At 35.2% G+C, this 23,548-nt stretch overlaps 1 protein-coding gene across 1 annotated transcript in view; it reads left to right on the top strand.

Annotated features, from left to right (window-relative positions):
* aopep (aminopeptidase O (putative)) overlaps positions 1-23,548 on the top strand; it is a 158,188-nt gene that overhangs the window by 110,482 nt on the left and 24,158 nt on the right. Inside the window, exon 14 of the mRNA XM_056463452.1 lies at positions 13,323-13,439. Within this exon, the coding sequence (XP_056319427.1) occupies positions 13,323-13,439 (117 nt within the window). The remainder of the gene's footprint in view (positions 1-13,322; positions 13,440-23,548) is intronic.

Genomic DNA, 23,548 nt, shown 5'->3' on the forward strand with positions numbered 1-23,548 from the left:
TTTAAATACCATTTTAAATCTGCAAATTAAAACTATTTAAAATAGTTTTTGGTATACAAAAATAACACTCACAAAAAAGCCTAGAAAAAGACAATAAAGGAGAAAAACACATGCACACAAAAAAAGTGTAACAAAAGTACCCCTGCCCGGGTGTCATGCTGTCTGTCAATGGCAGAGTGTGTTTTTTACGAGGCTGTGGTCAGGCAGCATAAAAAGTCCAGAAGCTGTAAAAGTGCTTCAGAAATCACACTTTGTGTTTTAATAATGCCACTCAGGCACAGATTCTTCTGGAAGAATGAGAGGCGGTGAATGGTGCGCATTCTTACACACGAGACCCTCAATGGGGCAGAGGTTTGAGTTGATGAACGTCTGCGTTTCCAAGGTTTAGCTTTATTATGTGCTGGTAGATGAAAGCGAATCTTTGAGAAATGCACATCGGGTTTTTATCCACCCATCAACTTTACTTTTATACCGAGCACTTTGATTTGTCCTTCATCAATTCATTTGTGTCCTTCAGTATTTTGAGACTCAGTATTTTGATGACTTGACTGTGATCTTGCATATTTACAGTAGTCTTTGAGAGTTGGGAGTTCTACTGTAATTAAAGCTCATTTCCAGATGTTGGAGTGAAGTTGGTAACCTTTTAATGCAAATTGAACATTTAAAGTTTCAGGTTCCTAATTTAATATTTGTACAGTTACCTTGAAAATGCATTAACAATGGCAGGATATAGGGGCTCCAGAAGGGGACGGAGTGAACACTTTTCACAAAAAAAGAAGGAAAAAATACACAATTGCTTTACCATTACTTTTAAAAGAAAGGATTAGAGCCCTAAATCCCAATGGTTTTGATTTCGAAATTAACTTATCGACCAAGGTGCATTATGTTGATCAAAAGTGACTGAAAACTACAAACGATTTCTATTTCAAAGAAATCTCGAGTTCTTCAAATAATCTTGAATCATAAACATCAAATGTTATTTACATGCTGACTACTACTGTAGGAAATCATTTACCATTATTATACGTGATGGAAAGGCCAGCAAATAATGCCACTGCTTGTTGCAAATTGCTATACAACAAGTGAAATGTCAGGCAAAGCCAATAAATCAAAACATTTCTGTGGAAATACCATTTTGTCAAATCGCTCATGTTTTTGGGTAGTATAACAAAATGTCAAGCAATGACAGTAGTGTACATATAAATGGTATTTACAACTGCTAGAAGTATAAATGCTCATTACTATAACAACAACAACAACAAAAAAAAATCTGCCCTAAAAGTCCTACATTTTAAAGAATAGCATTTATGCACTCATTGGCCACTTTATTAGGTACACCTTAATAGTACCGGGTTGGACCCGCTTTTGCCTTCAGAACCGCCTTAATCCTTCGTGGCACCAACAACTATGCCATGTTCAAAGTCACTTAAATCACATGTCTTCCCCATTCTGTTGCTCAGTTTGAACTGCAGCAGATCGTCTTGATCATGGCCACATGCCTAAATGAATTGACTTGCTGCCATGTGATTGGCTGATTAAAAATGTGCGTTAACGATCAATTGGACAGGTGTACCTAATAAACTGACCGGTGAGTGTATATGAATATCATGATTTAACTAAAAAATGACTAAAGCTGCGGTCACACTGGGCTTTGTGTGTGCAAAATTCTGTCGTTCGGCACTGCGAAAAGGGGTGGGATTAAACAAGATGATTAGACATTAAAAAAAGCGAGCGATTGCTCCATGTTTTAAATTTCTGTCCAGAGAGGTCCTGTTTTGATCCTCGATTTGTCTCACGCAGTCAAGTGATGCAATTTCGCAGGTCAGAGTTCACCAAGCTTGAACTTTGCACCGCAGCAACATGCGAAACTTGATGCATGACCTTGCGTTTCCGGTCTGACGCATTTGCGTGCGTATGAATGGAAGTCTATGGGAGGAAAAGCCCAGTGTGACCGCAGCTTAAATTGTCAGTTTACTTAATCATGGTCGTTAATGGAATTTATCCCTTTGCGCTTAAATCAAAATGGGGGAACAGATTAGTACAACATGGAAACAATTTATGAGGGAACAAATTAGTTGTGGGACTGAATCCTTCATTTATGGCCACACTACACATGTATATATCTTTTTTTCCCGCACGTCATACGTAGGGCTCTCTACAATGCACCTGACCTTTGTATTTTTAGAGTTTTATTTTAGCTTCATATTCCAGACGCGTCTGAAACACAGACACACATTCGGTGAACAAAAGGTGAAAGAACATTTGGCCTTTTTCCTGTGTTTGTGGAACATGTCACTGGTTTCCTCTGTGATTTTGCCCAAGCTGTCACTCAGTCTGAATGAGAGTTAAACTCTCTGTCAGAACATTGTTAGTCTAATTGAAGGGAATTTCCTCCTGTTCAGGATAACACACACAAACGCACACACTGCCATAATGCAGCCGCTGTTTTAACTGCATACACATAAAGTACTTTATTTTACAGTCCGTTTACATACTATGCACTTATACACATGCATAAACAAGGTCATAAGTAGGTAATATATTTTAACTATAGCGCTGAACCTAACCGTAACCTATGTAGTTAGCATATATCACCCAGTACTTTCTTAGGTTAAGTACACATGTTGTAAAATAAAGTATAATCATCCTTTTTTATGTTTGTTTGCTTTTTAAAATAAAAGGAAATAAAAGCAGTATTTAGTTCTGCTATTAACTATTCACCCTCAAACTCTATGAAACATTTTTAAAAAAGAGAAATTTAGATTAATGAATAAGAATGAACCTTTTTAAGCCTCAAAAAGGAGCAAAAGGTGCGTACAATGAGCACAATGGAGGTTATCGTATAGCTCCTAAAGCCATAAAATATGACACATGAGTTGCATAGATGTCTTTTATATTATTTTACAAGAGCTTTACGTCATTTTAGAGCTTGACAGCCTAAGCCTCCTTTCATTTTCGTTATATAGAAAGAGATTTTCTTCCAAAAATCCACCTTTTGTGCTTCACAAAAGAAAGAAATACAGGTTTGGGTGAGTAAATTATGATTGAGTTCCATCATTTTGACTGGACTGTGCTTTTCCCCTTTTGATGGTTGTTTATTAGGGCTTTTTTACACAATAAAAGCAGTAGTACACTCATAAATATTAATTATGCAATTCATTACTCAATCTAAAACTCAAGCCTTGAAAACAACCAATTGACACAAAAATAGTTTCAGAAGCCATAAAGTTGCATGCATGTCTTTTATGATACTTTATAAGAGCTTTACATCTTTTTAGAGCTTGACCGCCTCAGTCTTAATTCATTTTCATTATACAGAAAGAGATTTTCATCCAAAAATCTACCTTTTGTGCTCCACAAAAGAAAGGAATGCAGGTTTTGATTAGTAAACTATGATTGAGTTCCTTCATTTTTGATCGGACTGTACTTTTTTTTTCACCTTTGGTGCTTAAGCTTTTTAGATTTGTTTTTTAATGCAATAAAAGCAGCAGTTCACTCATAAATATGAATGATGCGATTAATTAACCTAAAGCTTTACAACTATGGAACATTTAAAAAAGTGATATTTTAAATATTTCCATTATGCACTAACACGGAATAGGACTTGAAAAGTACCAATAGACACAATGAAGGTTATAATATAGCTTCAGAAACCATAAAATATGACCCATGAGTTACATACAGTAGATGTCTTTTATGATACTTTACAAGAGCTTTACATGATTTTAGAGCTTGACAGACTCAGTCCTAATTCATTTTCATTACACAGGAAGAGATTTTCTTCCAAAATCCACCTTTTGCGCTTTACGAAAGTTGTACAGTCAAGTCATTTGTTTAAGTAAATAATGACAGAATTCCATCATTTTTAGACTGTGTATTTTCCCCCTTTCATGCTTAACTTTTTTGTTTTTTTAATACAATATAAGCAATATAATATTTACAATTAATATTTATACACTAACACTGAATAGGACTAAACTTTTTCATAGCCTTAAAAATGACCAATAAGCACGATGAAGGTTATTTTATAGCTTCAGAATCTTTAAATGACACATGAGTTGCATGGATGTCTTTTATAATACTCTACAAGATTCATTACATCATCGTAGAGCTTGACAGCCTCAACTTCCAGTCATTTTCATTATCCAGAAAGAGATTTTCTTAAAAAATTCCACCTTTTGTGCTTCACAAAAGAAAGGAATACAGGTTTGCGTGAGTAAATTATGACAGAGTTCTTTCATTTTGATTGGACTGTGCTTTTCCCTCTTTGATGGGCAGCAGTTCACTCGTAAATGTGAATTATGCAATAATCTTGTTCACCTGAAAACTTTACAACTATGGAATATTAGAAAAGTGATATTTTAAATATTTCCATCATACACTAACACTGCATAGGACTTGAAAAGGACCAATAGACACAATGAAGGTTATAATATAGCTTCAGAAACCATAAAATATGACCCATGAGCCATTGACCCATTACATAGATGTCTTTTATGATACTTTACATCATTTTAGAGTTTGACAGCCTCAGCCTCCATTCATTTCCATTATGCACAGAGATTATCTTCCAAAAATCCACCTTTTGTGCTCCACAAAAGAAAAAGTACAGGTTTAGGTGAGTAATTTATGACAGAGTTCCTTCATTTTGACTGGACTATGCTTTTTTCCTCTTTGATGCTTTTTAAAAGAACAATAAAAGCAGCGGTTCACTCATACATATGAATGATACGATTAATTACTCAACATAAAACTTAACAACTATGGAATATTAAAAAGAGAAAGGTTAAATATTTCCACTATACACTAACACTCAACAGGACTGAACTTTTTCCAAGCCTTAAAAAAGGACCAATAAGCACAATGGTTATCATATACGCAGCTTCAGAAGCCATAAAATATGACACATGAGTTGTATAGACGTCTTTTATGATACTTTACAAGATTCATTACGTCATTTTAGAGCTTGACAGCCTCAGCCTCCATTTATTTTCATTATGCAGAAAGATATTTTATTCAAAAATCCACCTCCTCTGGAGAAAGTGGTACAGGTTCGATTGAGTAAATAATGACAGAATTCCATCATTTTTTTGGCTGGACTGTGCTTTTTCCTCCTTTGATGCAAGTGTTGCTTTGCTTGTACAGTAGTTTTTGTAGGAATAACGGTGGCTGGGTGTGTCTGCATGTGTGTGTGTGTGTGTGTGTGAGTCTTCTTTCACTTTCCACAAACAGAAACGTAATCTCAGCACCTATGAGTCACTCTTTTTCTTTACCCACCGCATCGTCCTCTCGCCTCTCGCTCGCCGTTTTGTTTCTTTGCCTCACAGGAGACGCTCAGTTTTGTCTGTCTTCTCTGCTAACTCCAAATGGAGTCGTATTGAAAGGATCCTTTGAAAACGATCATGTATTTTATTAAAAATGACTCTGTTAGAAGTAGTGTCGATGACTCAAATTAAGATGAAATAAGGCAAAAGAAAGATTTTAAAAGTACATCGTTTTTCATTAAGCTCCTCGCTCTGTTTATTTGCGTGCTGCTAACTTTTCCATGGCTTTAATGGACACTGCATGAAAAGGGTCTTTCATGTGGAGAGAAATGAAAAAAGGCGGCGGAAAACCAAACACACACTCGGTCCAGAGCGACTGCATGTGTGGAGCTGTGCTGGTGGAGGGAGGGTTACTGTGAACGGGACGTCCCTATATGGCTACAGAGGCAAGTGTGTTGATGGCGAATGATGAATTCAGGCTTTTCTGTTTGATTTGGAACAAATGACAAAATGATGAATTCAGGGTTGTGGAAGGGAATTAGGCGTTGAGGGACTGCTGAAAGCCGTGCTGCCATTATCTAAGGAGTGTGTATCCACTTTGATTATTTGTGTGTGTTTGTTCTTGGAGATGTGCAACTTTGCCTTATGCTGTCTAGAGTTCAGCAGTCTTATCTTCTGTATCACACAAGGGTTAATGACAGGAAATTGTGTTATGGTTGAAATAGTTCACAGATTTCAAAATACATTAAGTTCATAGAAGTATTTTTTTTGTTGCGCTTTTTTATTCTAAATTGTATGTAGTGGAACCAAGAATGTTATTGTTAACTAAAACCATGCTTAAACTATACTAATATAAAAGGTGGACTAAAATAAAGTTACTTATTATATATCATATTGTCGTATATTTTATTATTTCGTTCTAATTGGCAAGTAAATAATTTTCTTTTTCCTTTTGATTGGGGGAGGGGGGGTCGGGGGGTTCAAAAGACAGTCTTGAATTTGGCCCCTATATGAGCTCATTTGTTCCATTTTTGACAGTACTGTATGCCATAATAAATTGTAAAAATAACCAATAGAAGAAGGCTTTTATTATTTAAATTGACTAATTCTGACTGAGGAAATGAGCTGGCCAGTTTTTTAGTTGCCTACAGATTTTAATTTAAAATGAGTTTTAACAAATTCCCAATTTTTTGTTGTTTGTTTGTTTGTTTTAAGATAGATTATAATAAATTTGCATTTAAAAATAAGTATTTTTTCATATTTCTGAAATTCTAATCTCATCACATTACAGTTGAAATCAGATTTTTTTTTTTTCTTTTTTAAATATTTCCCAAATAATGTTTTACAGAGCAAGGGAATTTTCACAGTATGTCTGATAATATTTTTTCTTCTGAAGAAAGTCTTATTTGTTTTATTTTGGCAAGAATAAAAGCAGTTATTAATTTCTTAAAAAACATTTTATGGTCAAAATTATTAGCACTTTTATATATTTTTCGATAATCTACAGAACAAAACATCACTATACAATAACTTGCCTAATTGCCCAAACCTGCCTAGTTAACCTAATTAACCTAGTTAAGCCGTTAAATGTCACTTTAAGCTGTATAGAAGTGTCTTGAAAAATTCAACAGAAATCGAGGGAAAAAATAAACGGGGGCTAATAATTCAGCAGGCTAATAATTCTGACTTCAACTGTATATAAAACTTTAATAACGTAAAGTTTAAATGCACATTTATAAATAAACATAATTTTTTGTAAACAAAAGATATGATAGCACTTATTATGATAAGCACAAAAATGCTAATATTATGTTAAGCACAAAAGTGTAGGAAGTATTTTTGTTGCATCCAAAAATGTGGTAATGATAACCATCCGACAAGCTAATCCAGCACAAATTAGTGCTTAAAATGTCATTAAAATGCAGTATTTGAAACTTGAATAACTGCAAATAGGTCCACTTTTTAAGAAAAAAAGAACGACCCCTTTTAATAGGCTTGCTACGTGTCTGTATAGGAATATTGTGTTCTCTGATATTTAAAAAAAAAGTCAAATATGTACAAATAAATCAAACAAATCTATACAGGAAAATAATACTAACAACAGCAATGCTAGTAATAAACTAGATAATAGCTATAAAAATAAAGTTGAATGTAATTGAATCGAATAGTTTACCAAAACATAAACTTAAAAAAAAGATACAAACACGTGTAAAATAATAAAATAAAGAAAATACACAACTAGAGAAGAAAGACGAATGCATTTGTGATATAACCATAAAAAACAAGTAATATTCCTGAAATATATCACTTTCTTTTTTTAAGTTTATGTAATAAATCTTCAGTTAACAAGTGTAGAAAAGAAAGTAGTGGAGATTTCTTTGTGAATAAAAATAATAATTATTGACCTTGATAGACAGTTATAAGGGTAAATTATATAAGCTTCTGTTTTATATTTTTGAAGCAGACTGATTAAAATGATTCCATAGCCAAAATAATAAAACATTCAGCCAAACTACCGATTACAAATACATTTTTTCAGTATTAATTTATAAAGCTAGTTGCCTCATCTGGTCATCATGAATTTTGTCTTTTAAAACAGATAACCAATATAATAAAACAAATGTAATGCTAAAAGAAGTTGAATTCAAGTTACTATATGCATTAATTTCATTGTATTGTACTTTAAACTGAGTGGCCCAATAGGACAAAAACACATCTTGAAATGAAAATATTGCCCTCGACTTGCCCCATTCAACCAAATGATGGAAAGCCCCATATCACAGGGTGTTTCCCCTTGATAGCCGATCACCTCTCTTTTCTTCTCTGCCCTATTTTGATTTTTTTTTTCAAGATGAGTGGACTGAAGCATAGTCTGCAGCTCTGTTTGTTCCCCCTTGCGGTAAAGTTTTTACTGCCATCCCGAAACAATTGCCATTCCCTGAGGCAAATTGAGTGTGGAGGAGGGCTTTCGTCTCCCCCTCTATCTTTTATGACTTTAAATTCCTCTCGTCTTTCAAAGGCGGCGGATCCGATGGTCTTGGGTGGGCCTGTTGAATGACTCTTAATGACAGAGCGCAGGCCGATGCGGCGATGCGCCCGCTTATCGGCCGAAAGTGAGAAGACTTCGCTTTCCACCACATTAAGTCTTCACAGCAGATTTGAGCGGGGAAAAAAACAATTGACCCTTGCCACTTTTTCTTGACTTTATTGGCTTTCTCACGGTCAAATTACAGTCATTTTTGCTTTTATTTGACGTGGTTATTTTGCCAGCTTCTTTTAAGGCCTTGAATGGCCGCAGAGCAGTCAAGAGTGAAATAGTTCTCGCTTTCAGTAACACAGACAAATATAGGTCTTTTTTTTCAGTTAGGTGGGTGAGGAGTTACATTTCCTAACCATTTTAGGGAAGGATATTTCAACGGATCAAGAAGTGAGGAGAAGTGATTTTGAAAATGCTAATGCTAACGATTGTTGCTTACTTCATTGTCCATATTAAGGTGTAGCTGATTTCATACAGCCGTGAATGAGAGATGTGTGTGTGTGTTTGGCCGGACACAGAAAGGGAAGTGGCACAGGAGGGAGGAGACTGTGCATCACTGCTCCACAGATCCTGATGTGATAATGGAGTAATAATAGCAGGCCTGCCACCACCCATCTCCTACCACATCACTCTTTCTGCCTCTCTCTCTCTCTCTCTTCATGTGTGTGTGTCCCTCATTCCCTCCACCATTTCCCTTTTCCTGTTTCTCTCTTCATCTCCAGACACATCAGTCTGCCTGCTCTGCAGAAACGCTATACGGTAAAAACCTGTTGATTCACTCCGAGTTGCTTTAGTCTGTGGTACTGTATGTAGTGAGAATTGAATGTGGATTTATGGTACAGTATGTTTACATGAAATGAGTGTACTAAAATCTGAAAAGTGCAGGCAATATTGTCGAAATGGTCCACTTTTATATGAAATCTGCAAAAAACAGCCACACACTACAACAATGTATCACTCATGTTATGTTATTGTTATTTAGTCAGTAGTTACTGTGGATTTTACATAGTTTATACAGAGATATTAATGGTATGTTGCAAAAACAATGCCTTACTTAGAGTTTTTTTTCTTTTCTAGTCCAAATATGTGAAATATTAATGAATCAAGAAGTGTTTTCTTGGCAAGTTAAAGAATATTCTCTTGATTTCAGAAAAAATAATTGAACAATATATATATTTTTAATTAATACAAGCAAAATAATATACCAGTGGGCAGATAAATCATTTTATCTAAAACATCTTATTTAATCTTATCTAATAAATCATATCTAAATCGTTTTACAGATATAAAAAATTAAAATCTATTAATCGAAGATGGCGGATTATTTTCCATGTTTTAAATAAAAACTACATTTTTACTCATGAAAACAAGACAATAATTTTTTTTAATTGTCAAGAAAGTGTCTCATTTAAGATTCTTTAGATATTTTGACTAGAAACAAGTCAACACATCTAAGAAAGCTTTTTTTTTTGCAGTTTATTATTTTCAAAATACTGAAGTTGAATACTGAATGCCATTGTTGTGTAAATCACACATAAAAAGTTTAGATTTTTAGTTGAAAAGGTTTGTCCCCATTACAATATTAGATTTTTCCGCCAGCAAATTCAGTGTAAATCATAGTTTGTATTGTATGAATTAAAATAAAATAAAAAACCTGCACAATACTCACAATACTCAAAGAAAAATGAATGAATGAATACTCTTATCACTTGTCTATATGTCTATATTATGTTATGATATAAGGAATGGGTTTAAAGTGTCAGTCATTAGTTATATATATATATATATATATATATATATATATATATATATATATATATATATATATATATATATATATATATATATATATATATATATATACATATATATATTTAAAATAATATACAGTTAGCCCCCCTTTGAATTTATTAAATTTTTTTTTATATTTCCCAAATGATCACACTTTATTTTTTTGATATTCCAATTGTTGAATTGAAGTTACATTGCATCTACATGCCAACTAATTCTCATTAGATTATAAGTAGACTGTTAGGTTGGGGTTGGGGTTAGGGTAAGGGTTAATGTACTTGCAAAGTTTGTTATAGTCAGTTAAATGTCTGTTTAGCAGCAGTATCAACAGATAATTACTGCAAGTAAAATATTATTTAATGTCATCACGGCAAAGATAAATAAATCAGTTAATAGAAATAAGTTATTAAAATTATTATAAAAAATATTCTCTCTCTTAAACAAATTGGGGGAGTAGTAAACAAGAGGGCAAATAATCCAAGTGGGTTTAATAATTCTGACTTCAACTGTACATGTAATTGAAATGAAAAATATTACAAAAAAACTAACAGCAAGGAAATATTTCACTTGTTTCAAATAGTTTAAATGGATTTACTAAAATAACTAAAACTAAAATAATTAATATAAAAACTGCAACTAAATGAATATGATCAAATGATTAAAAAAAAGGAAAAATAGTAAAATTAAAAAATAAAAACAAAAACAAAAATAATCTAATGGCACCTACATGATTCTAAAATAAAATATGACTTTAAATCAAATTTTATAGCAAGTTTTTAACGTTTTAGTAGCTCAGGTTGATTGTAATAATAACATGAGACATGTTATGAAACATTGTGGCTGCTGCAGATTTGATTTTATTTTTACCATAAATGTTGACAGTTTTTTTTTTACGTGCGCTAAAAGCAGCAGGACAGAATCTACTTCTATGTTTTCCTTCTCACACACACCCCAGCAAATAATATGAGCATGCCGTCAGGTCAGCGATATTCTTGATTATTTCTCTCTGACTCACGTTGTGCCTTTATAAATGTTTGTCGGCATGTGTTATGAGGATGACTCATAATGTCTCTCATGCCTTTGAAAGGGCAACGCAGTTTTTTTTATTTTGATAATCTCATGGCAACATTCGACACATGGGGCTTTTCATTTCTACACGCCGGAGACTGTTGCGACTTGCTTCTCCAAATGGTCTGGAATGTTAAGTTTTAGCAAGCGAAATATGGGTTAAAACAAGAGTAAGCAGGGTAAGAATTAAAAAAAGAAACCTAATCCCCTGTAAATACAGCCATTTCATGCAATAATTGGTTTAGGGCCTGATTTCCATATTGCAAGATGAGACTTTAAAGCATCTTTCCAGCGCTCAATTCCCAAAGCATTCCTTCCATTAGCTGTCTATACTCTAAAAACCATTATGCGGAGTTTGCTGTTTGGAGAAATGTGATTTTTTTTCTCTCTCTTATTCTGAAGATGATCAGAGGAGCTCTTTTAAGGGAGGAGGTTTAATATGCACAATATGTGATTTCCTCTCACTCTGCTTTTTTTACCTCGCTGGATTCCTCTTCCCGCTTGGCTTCTCTGATACTCTTCAAAGACGCCATTGATGTCTTATTCAACCTGCAGAGAATGCCATGGTGGTTCATGGATGTCATTTGTGATGACATTTAAAGCTTGTAAATCATTTCTGAGGTGTGTTTTATTCAAGGCTTTGTCTTCGTTTGTGTGAAAAGTCTTATTGAATGCTGTGTTTATAACCTTCATTTGAAGGAAATGAAAATAAACAGGAAGTATTAAGATTTAGATTTTTTATATATATATATATATATATATATATATATATATATATATATATATATATATATATATATATATATATATATATATATAAACAGACAAAATATTTACTCTTAATTATTTTTATTACTTTTAATACAATTATGTTTATATTTAAATTATAATTTACTTTTAGAAGCAATATCAAAATATTACAAATATATTACACATAACAATAATTTAAATTATAATAATAATATACACTAATGTTTAAACATGCAAGTTTTGGAAGAAGTACTTTTTCGTTTTTATGCTTAACATGGCTGCTTTTATCTGCATGCTTAAAAATATAGTACTAAACATTCATATTTTAAGGTCCCATGAAATAAAAATAAACTTTTCTTGATGTTAGTATCAGTATTACTAATTTTTTAGGATATCTATAAGCTAGTGCACCCCAAAACTGTGAGAAAATTCGTATTTAGAAGATCTAAAACTGATATATACATGCTTGTAGTTTGTCACTTCCTCCCATATGGACTAACAGTTTTATTCACATCAACTCATACTAGTTTCTCATCACATCATAACCAATCAAATGCTCTCTAGTATCTGACATGCCTCAAGATGCTTCTCAGTTGCTTATTTATTTAATGCACTTGAGCTCTACCACTCTTAAAGGCAGAGCAGTGATAAAACAAAATGTTATTAGCTTTTTTTTTTTTTAAAGGGCAAGAGCTACTATGTCTCGCTCTCTCAGCAGGCTCTACGCTTTGCGCTGGACTTTAGACCAGCTTTCAATCAGCTTTCAGTCTATTTCAGTTCATCAGAATAACAATGCACTGACAATGCACCTTAACACCTGCTTTTTAGACTAGAACACCCATAAGTCCACAAAGTGGTGCAAATGGATTTGCTATTTAAACAACGGGGCGCAAAACGTGAAAATTAAGGTTGCGCTGATCTGAGAATAGCAACAAATCGCGCCAAATGTGTCTTGCGCCTTATTGCGCCGGGTGTTTGAAAGTGCCCATCATGTTTCAGATTAAACAACATCGAATAAAACTGCATAATTTTAAGCAGTTTACGGAACCTTTAAAGATTTCATATTTTATCATTTTAATTACCTTATTTTTTCAAAGTACTCTTTTGTTTGTTGTAGTGTTATCATCAGTGTTGGAAACACTTGTGCTGCTTTATTTTTTTGAAAGATTGTTTTTTCAGGACTTTTTGAAAAAGCATTTATTTAAAACAGAAGTCCTGTTCGTTTAAATTTTAAAAAATGGTATACATGTGTAGCTTTAAAACATACACACACACACACACACACACACACACACACACACACACACACACACACACACACACAAACCTAAACATTTGAATAATAATAATAATTTAGAACAATAATCTGTAAGCTCTATTATTAATAACCCTTGTGTTTTTGTCTGTTTCAGCTGAGTCCAGAGCAGCTGGTGCTTCTGCTGGAGTTTCTTCTAGAGGAGCCCAATCTGAGTGCGTCCACGCTGAGACTCCTTCAGTCCACTTATAACCTACAGGCTCAGGATGCTGAGGTAAAAATCACTCCCACATTCTCTTCCGCAACACACATTCCTGCAATCGACTGTTTACTTCACCTCCAGCTTCCAGCATCAACATGTGTGCATATGTACTGTATATTTATGTCTATCTACTATTTTGTGGTCTCATTAATTATGTTGAATTCTTTTGTGCGACAGTCAGGAAACTCAAAAGATTGAAAACATCTGCTTTATGGCTTTGAAGCATTCCCATTATTGCTTATTAGTGTCTTCATAATTGTTGGCTGATCTCTTTTTTTGTAATCTTGTTGATGTTAAAGTAGTTTTGTTCTTGATAAATGTGCATGGAGACTCACAAGTCACTTTATTAGTTATACATTTGAGCCATAATACAAAATACTGTACATCCCCTTTTCCCTTATTAGCGTAGATTGCTGGAAAGTTTTTTTTTTCCTTTGGTACTCAATTGGACTGAGATTTGATGACTGTTAAGTTTAATATTAAGAAAACATTAAGATACCTGTATATGAAGTCTGTATTGTTATATATATCTTTGAGGCCTGATTAAACAAGTTCATTATGAAGTACCGCAAGCCTCAGTACTCAGACCATTGCTTTTTAAACTGTACATGCTACCTTTGGGAAATATTAAGTTTGAGCTGACTGTTAAGTTTAGTGGTCATTGCCATGTGTACTTAAGCCCCTGCAGTATAATACACTGTACTAGAGTATAGTTCATAAACACTATAGTATTTACTGTAAATTACGGTAATATCTCTGGCAACAAGTCATTTCACACACAGTGAAATTGTATATTTTCTTTCCCTTTTTGAATAATTTACTGTAAACCAGTAAAGATGGTTGCATGTGAAAATATGACGCAATAGATTTCCTGAAATCTGGCCAGTCTGGCACCAGCAACTGCCACGTTTTAAGTTGCTTAAATCATCTTTCTTCCCCGTTTTAATGTTCGGTTCGAACCTTAGCAGATCATCTTGATCACATCTATATGTCTACTGTATATGCATTTAGACATGTGATTGACCAATTAGACATGTTTTAATGATCAGATCAGGTGTACCTAATTAAGCAGCTGATGAGTATACTGTATAAGGATTGCTAATGTACTGTAGGTGATGACCCACATTAATAAAGATATTCTTATTTTGACCTGTAATTTTATAAAGGTCAAATAAAATATTAAAACAAGAATGTCTTTATATTGCATAACAAAATATTCAAGAAATAAAATCATCAGAAAGAAAATACAAATAAAAACATCAGAAATACAATGATTTAGCATATATCTATAAATAAATAAATAAATAATATAAATAATATAAATATAATAATAATAATATTAATAATAAATATAATATAAATAATATAAATATACATATATTTTATAAATATATATTATATAAATAAATAAATAAATAAATATATATATATATGTATGTGTGTGTGTGTGTGTGTGTATTTATTTATTTATTTATTTATAGATATATAGCTATGTATATATAGAAATATGTCAATGTAATCAATGTATTCATGCACAAAAATATCTTCATCATATATATTAGGGCTGCATGATATTGGAAATATTTGACATTGCAATATTTTTTCCCTGTGATATATATTCTGATATAAATACAATTTTATCACATGACTTAAAAAGCTCTATTTGGAAAGTCATTACTTGAGATTGATTGGGATGATTTTGTATGGGAGTGTAATAAAATATATGTAAATTACATATATTTTAAAAAATACATAATAAACATAAAGAAAAAAAACAAGAAAAATATATATAAACAAACTACAGTCATAAATAAACACAATAGTGCAAATCTTAAAGTGAAATAAACAGCGCTTTATGGTTTTCTGGGGAGAGTCTAACAATATTCGGGTATAGAAATTGAATAATCAAATGTAAAAGAGCATTGTATAGTCTTCATCATATAAACAATTCAATATAATGTATCTATTTTTAAGTTTCTTTATGCTCTTTATGTTGTCTTAATGTGCTTCAAACTCTAAAAATGTTCACATACTGTAGGCCTTACAAACACATGCAAATGTTACATTGTCACTCTATAATGGTTGGATTTTGCAGTGACTCCACAAATCTCATGTGTTTTGATCTGTGGATTCTGGTCAACTATAATCCCAACTCAACATTGCATATCTTGCGATGTAACTATTGTGAACGCACACATTGCAATATTGATGCACAAACAATATATTGTGCAGCCCTAATATAAATATTCAAAATTTATTGTATACATTATTAAAGATTCGGCCAATAGTTCATTAAAGGAAAATCAAAAGAGATATTTATTCATTCATGCCGCTTGGGGTCAGTGATTTAGATTTTTTGAATCCAAAATGCTTCTCGATTCAATAATACTTTATTTAAATTGTCTAAATTTAGCGCTACATTGTTACAGTATACTGTATAAGGAACATTTGTATGAATTGTCTGAGGCAGAGCGTTCAAGAAAACTATATGAAAAAACAATCATTAATTCTCATTACACTGAACAGGAAAAGTGTTTTAATACCTTCTTTCTGTTGCTGTTTCCTCTCCACACCTTTTCAAATATTGACTAGGGGCAGGCTGGACTCATTTGTCACGTCTCCACCAACACCTCTTATGTTCACAGCTGAAAAACCACACCAATCCATCAGTCTTATCATTTTATTTCACTCTTGTTCTTGAGTTTGTGTACTGTAACACTAATACCGCTGACATTTACACTTCTACGCCGGTGAATAAGTTGCTTGCATTTATTTGTAAGTAATCTCATCGTTCAGTTTAAGATAGAGAGGTTTAGAAAATATCACGTCTACTTGAATTCCCTGAAACGTCCTGGCTATATCGGACGAGCGCAAGTGAAGCGATCTGATTTCTTTCTGATTATGTTTTCTTCTTAAGACTTACAGGGGTTTCAGGCTGTGCGCTGTGCTCTTTGAGAAGCTCACGTTTGCCAAATGCTAACCTCTGTGGTATTTGCCTCCTGATTCAATTACTGTGCCGTCGGCCAATTAGGCCACTCTGTGATTCTTAGTCAATTCGGAGGAGGCCAGCTTCTGTTCGGGAGCAAAATTTGGCAGGTCGGCAGTGACCTACCACAACGTTCTTTTGAAATGAAGCACTATTTGGCAGCACGAAGGATGTAAGATAATACGGAATGGTGACCGCAGTAAGTCCCAGACTACCACAGTTAGCTTCAAACTGAGGCCCAATGGGAGGTTTTCGTCAAGACCTTCCAGGAAAAACAAAAGGCCCTCTAAAAATAAATCAGGTTATTACTACCACGTGCCCCTCCCTCCGTCCCACCCGTTCGCTGGCTTCTTTTCTCCGCTGCTTCTCCCAGGCTCCGACGGTCATCTTTTCTTTCAGACAGATTCAACTCCCCTGCCTGCTAGTCATTTCTTTGCCATCATTGCCATTTAGCGTTCCTTTTTTTTCTCTTTCTTAACTGCTGCTGACACATAATTTTCATGTTTGGAAATAGACGTGAATCCTTATTAGCTGTGCATAATTATTAGCTCAGCATGAAGATCGCTTTAAGGTCACAATAAAGTTGAGAGGTGTGGTTGGCGCCACTCTGTCTGTGTGGGTCATGACGGGGCGTTGTTCTCACATAAGAAATGAATCACTGGAAATTTCGTAATTAGCGGTACTTGCAAAGGCAAGCATGGCCATTAATATTGATCACACTAAGGGTTAGGGATTCAAACAAACCCCTAACCCCGAGTATTAAAGGCAACTCGTCGTGACTTGTGTACTGATGTGAATTATAGCTCAGATTGTGTGGCTTGTTGAAGAGAGGTGTGCTATTTACTTTTGTTTATTGATCAGACTTTTAATTTTCACCGCTTTTCATTCAAATGTGTGGAAACATCCTGTGGATTTAAGCTGATGGGAGCTTCTGTGCCATACCTAGAGACCAGAGTATCAATGAGACCTGGGTGTGGGATCTTTTTGGGCCTAATCTAAAGGTTGCAGGTTTAAATCCTGCTTGAGGACTAGCAGAAGTTGTAGTTAGGGGAGTAAATAAACTTCCAAGCGAAATGCCTGGTTTCCATTACAGATTTGCACATTTGTTTTTTCAGATTTAGCAATATTTTCTAAATGTTTTTAGAAACTTGGTATTATATGTGGTTAAAACTACTTTTTTACTGCAATAAGCAACTTGACAACATGCTAAAATAGCTTATGTTATCATAATACACACCTTTAGTTAGCAGCAACCTAGTTATGTCTTAGCAAACAGTCAGACCACCCTATCAGCCCCATTGCAAAACCACTTAGTGTGCCTTAGCAACCATGGCAACCAGCCACAACATTGTATCATTGTGCAGTCATTGGGTAGTTTTGCACACGCTGACTTTGCAACCATTCTTAGGAAAGATAACATTAAGATATATGAAGTTAGTCTTAACTGTTAGATTGAAGATATTCAGTTTAAAATGTCTTTAAGACCTGATAAAACCGATTTATTATTAAGTAATAAGTAACTTAAAGATCAGTCCACTGTAAAAAACTTTAGGACAGTACAACAACAAAAAAACATAATCCTTATTTCCTTTCATTTTTTTTTTATGTTTACTCAACTTTTGAAAACATCAGTTGCACTGACCTAAAATGTCTGAATTTGAGTGAACAAAAAACATTTTGTGTAAAATGGTACTAAGAATTAATACAACAACAAACAAACATAGTTCAATTGAAAAAAACAAATAAATGAATAAAACAGAGCCAAATGTTAACAAAACATCAATTAGATACAGAATTAGAAACAGGACAGGAGGCAAAACAACAATAACGGTAAACAAGACAAGGATCAAAACATGGCAGGACAAACGGAAAAATGCTTTGCTTCACAGGAAAATACAAGACTCAGCAAAGAGTCTGTGAATGAGGTGTATCTATAGTCCTATTATCAGTCCATTATTAGTATTCAGCTGTGTGTGTGCAATCAGGAGGAACCAGAAACTGATTCCTCCATTTGAATTGTAGTTTGAGCATTTGATTTGTCATTTAATTGTTACAGTTGTTCATGAAAATTAAATATCAAATACATTAGATTTTTCGTTTGAGAATGCATTTTGGGTTATTATATGATGGTTTGAGCATTTGATTTATTATTCGGGTAGTTGTTTTGAAGGTTCATTCATTTTCTTATCGGCTTAGTCCCTTTATTAATCTGGAGTTGCCACAGCGGATGAACTACCAACTTATCCTTTTATGCAGCGGATGCCCTTCCAGCTGCAACCCATCACTAGGAAACATTCATACATACTCATTCACACACATACACTACGGTCAATTTAGCCTACCCAATTCACCTATAGCGCATGTTTTTGGACTGTGGGGGAAACCGGAGCACATGGAGGAAACCCACGCGAACACAGGGAGAACATGCAAACTGCACACAGAGACGCCAACTGACCCAGCCGAGGCTCGAACCAGTGACCTTCTTGCTGTGAGGCGAACGTGCTACCCACTGCGCCACCGTGCAGCCCGTTTTGATAGGAAAAAAACTTCCATAAATATACATAACAGTTAATTAAAAATAAGCAGTCCACATGCGCCAAGCGATCCTTTTTGTAAATCGAACTCGGTAAATGTGAGACGACAATTCACACTAAAAGTCTGCAGGTGTGCCCCCTGCACACGAAAAAAAAAAAAAGATGAATTACAAATGAATGATAGTTTCAAATCGCGTCAGCATTATTGTAGTATTTTGTTGTTGTTGTTGTTGTTAATAATAATGACATTAATGTTATTATTGGTGTTACTATTATTTTTGTCGTTGTTGTTAGGGTTAGAAATACTGCAACTAATTTTTTTAAGTGAGGTGGTCTGAGATTTACTCAACTTAAAGTAACAAGTTGGCAGAAGCTAACAGAAGTTGGCAAGGTTAACTTGCAAAGTTATGCTTACAAAACTAATCTTTTAACTAATCGTTTCTAATCAAACCAACAACAACAACAACAACAACAAAAGTAATTTTCCTTTTTTCAAGTTGGATTTTTTATAGTGTACATGTATTATTACATGATAACTTTGGGTAATATTGTTAAGAAATTTGATGTTAGCTTAATGACATTAACCAGCTTTATATTTTTTCTGGGTCTGGCATGGCAAATTCAATATATAGTACCGCAAGGTTCAGTACTCAGACCTTAGTTACTACACAGTGGCATCATCCATCTCATTATAATGGTAGTTTTGCACGGGCAAGCACTGCTTGTTACTTTATTTTTTCATGTTTTCTTAAGGAAACATAATTTAATGAGTTAAATTTGACTTGAAGCTTTTAGATGTTTGTGTTGGAGGATATTTTGTTTACACTTGAATGAAATATAATGCAATACGAAGACCATGGTTCATTTAGAAGAATGCTAGAGGGTCAAATGTGGGACACGGGTTTTAGTTTAATACGCCCTCAGCATAGCCTCCATTCCACTACACAATGTGGTGCTTCAGAAGTCTGCGTAGGAGTTCTTCAGGTGTTTGAACAGTATTTGAGATGGATTCCGCTTAGATTAAGCATGCCAGTCAGGAGAGAATAGCACCTCTCACTCACTAGCGAGTCATGTGTGCCATGTATTTCGTGCGAGCACAGGCAGAAGCGTGAGGGCTAAGCGTTGTGGTATGCTGTTTCATGTGAGGACTCGTGTGCGTGTGTATACTGCGCTTGTGAGCGTGAGTACCATCTGTCGGTCAGGCATACTGAACGCATTGTATCACAGCTACTCTCAAAGCCCGGTCACAAAGTTCACCCGGACAACCAGCCAGGAAGATAAAAGCATATCAGACGTCTACCAGAAGTGCTTTGTAATACTATGTGTGCTTCTATAGACCAGAGAAAAATCACATGAATGGGAACATGAGCTGCTTGATGAGAGGTCAGATGATACCAGGTCCTGTTCAAATGGATTTCTGTAGGATTCCAAGCAATACAAAACGCAAATGCTGATCACTTATTGCACATGCTAAAATATTTCGAACCTGTGTGAATTTTTTCGCATAGAAATCATTATTCATCAGTGCTTTATAATCATAATAACTCCTTACATTTATTTATATGGTGCTTTTCCTGGACACTCAAAGCGCATTCCACATTGGGGGAAACCTCCTCATCCACAACCAGTGTGGAGCATCCACCTGGATGACACGACGGCAGCCATATAGCGCCAGACCGCACACCAGCTGATCGGTGGAGAGGAGACAGAGTGGTAAAGCCAATTATGATATAGAGATGGTTAGGAGGCCGTGATGGACAGAGGCCAGTAGACAAATTTGGCCCGGATGCCAGGGTTAAACCCCTACTCTTTTTCGAAGGACATCCTGGGATATTTTTTTTTACTAATTCCCAACGTTCAATGGGTTGCAATTTCCCACATTTTTTATTGCCAATCTTAAAAAATTGTAATTGTTTGTTTTGGTTCAATTGGGAACTTCCCCAACCAATGCAGAGCCCGGGGGATCAGAGTGAGTGCTCCGACTCGTCCCCCCCTGATCCGACATCCTGGGATTTTTAGTGACCACAGTTTAACGTCTCATTCGAAAGACGGCGCTCACTGAGCAATATAGAGGCCCCATCAATATACTGGGGCATTAGGACCCACATTAACCACAGGCTGAGCACCTCCTATTAGTCTCACTAACACCCCTTCCGGCAGCAACCTAGCTTTCCCATGTAGTCTCTCATCCAGTTACTGACTAGGCGCGGCCCTGCTTAGCTTTTAGAGAGCTAGCTGCTGGCAAATGATATGCTGCTTAATGTTTTGGTAAAAACTATTATATATTTTCAGGACTTTTTTTTTTATAAATATGACGTTCAAATAAACAGAATTTATTTACTTAAACCTTTTACAACATATAAGTCTTGCCTGTCCCTTTTGATCAGTGTGTCCTTATTTATTCAGTGCTACCATGCTCTTCCTAGTTGAAAGCTCAGGGTTAGAGTGCCAGGATGCATTTGCAGGAATACAGGTGCACATTGCCCTTATATGGTGATGTGGGCGTGCATTGTGATAATTACTCGGGCCATGTGCTCTTGTTTAGAAAATGGTTCAACATTCTGATGAGAAAAATGTGTATATACACAGGGACATTTTGCGTGGGAACCTTTTAAAACCCAGTGACTAACATGTTTCGCCTCATTAAAACTACTAGAAAGCACCAAATAATTTAGTAATTAAAATTATAACCACCAGAAAACAAAGTAATCACAGATCAAACAGGGACTTTTGAGATAATCTTGTCCCAGACTGGCATGACCCATGTCGACATGTGAGTGTTGCACTCTTGTAATATTGGGGAATTTTGGATCTCTGGCATTATATGACTAAATGTTTTGTCTGTGTCTGTTGTTATGTGGGAGTCACTGTAAGTCCCGCCATCTGCTACAGTACATCAGGAAGTCCATGTAAGACTGGCATATCTTCATATCAAAGTCAAAGTGCACATGACATTAGCATGTGTCCGCCATGGCTTAACCTACACGTTTAAAAGGCACGTATTGGTTTATTAGTGTATGCATGTCAACTATTGCACATGCATGGTTACGAGTTTTCATAATTGAAATTACGTGCATGTGTGTTGTTGTGCCCCGTACAAACCCCGGCAGCTGCAGAGGGGATCAGAGTTGAGCTGCATTCCTGGGGAGACCCCTGAGGCAGGACAGCTGCAGTGCCTGCCTGCGTCTCTCTCACTCTTGCTCTCCAGAGACGCCGTAATTACATGGGACATTCCACAATTTATTACTGCAAGCATACATGTACATGCACAGTGATATGCTCCCACAAATGCAGAGAGTGAGCACTGATGCTCGTGGTATGTGTGGGCACACAGGGGTCAGCCAATAGCCATCATGTCTACTGACCTCACTTTAAAGGAAAATGAATGAACGTCATCATCTATTCACCCTGATGCTTTACAGTAGGTCACAACCATATTCATTCACAGAAAGCATGTTAGGCAACCACCAAATTGGTTTCTCTTATCAACCAAATCATGGTTGCGTCTTGTTAATAGTACTACTAGACCTTAGTGCTTCCTTTGATACTAGTTATCACAGCATGCTCTTGGATAGTCAAAAATGTTATAGTAATTATTTATTCAGCATTCGGGAAGGTTTAAAATGCACTTTGATGACCAATTTGTAGCTGAATGTAAAGATGTACAATCTATTACAAGTTCATAATAGAGTACCACAAGGCTCAGTACTGGACCATTGCTTTTCATGATGTACATGCTACTCTTATCTTTAAAAAACATGGCCTTTGTTTTCACTGTTATGATGATCATAAACAGCTCTGTATTACTTGAAGTCTGATGAAACAAGTTTAATATGAAGTAAAAATAAGGCGCAGAATCCAAACCGTTACTTCTAATGCTGAAAATGCTTATGCCATTAAGAAATATGGAGTTAGTTTTAACTATTAGTCTGCCCATACACGGCTGTACTGTACATGCTACCCTTAGGGGGGATGCCATTAAGACATTCAGAATAGAATTCTACGATTCTGCAAGTCCTACGATTCCATCAAGATTGGATTCATCTTCAGTAACTCCTTCTTTGTCTTACCCCAGACATCCTCAACAATGTTTATGTCTGGTGACTAGGCTGGCCAATTCTGGAGCACCTTGACCTTCTTTGCTTTCAGGAACTTTGTTGTGGAGGCTGAAGTATGAGAAGGAGCGCTATCCTGCTGAAGAATTTGCCCTCTGCTGTGGTTTGTAATGTAATGGGCAGCACAAATGTCTTGATACCTCAGCCTGTTAATGTTGCCTTACACTCTGCAGATTTCTCACACGCCCCCATACTAGTGTAACCCCAAACCATGATTTTTCCTTCACCAAACTTCACCAACAGACTGATTTCTCTGAGAATCTTGGGTCCATGCGGGTACTGCTTCTGCAGTATGATGATTATGATGCAGTTCAAAAGATGATTCATCGGAAAAATCTACCCTCTGCCCCTTTTCCAAATGATCAATGAGAAGTCGTTATTATTTGCTGCTCTTATAACTGGGATTGACGACAAGACTTTTTCAGGCAGTGTACATGCTATTGTTGGGAGACATCACTTTTCAACATGGAATACTGCAAGGCTCAG

This window comes from Danio aesculapii, chromosome 8 (assembly GCF_903798145.1).
Source record: "Danio aesculapii chromosome 8, fDanAes4.1, whole genome shotgun sequence".
Taxonomy (NCBI): domain Eukaryota; kingdom Metazoa; phylum Chordata; class Actinopteri; order Cypriniformes; family Danionidae; genus Danio; species Danio aesculapii.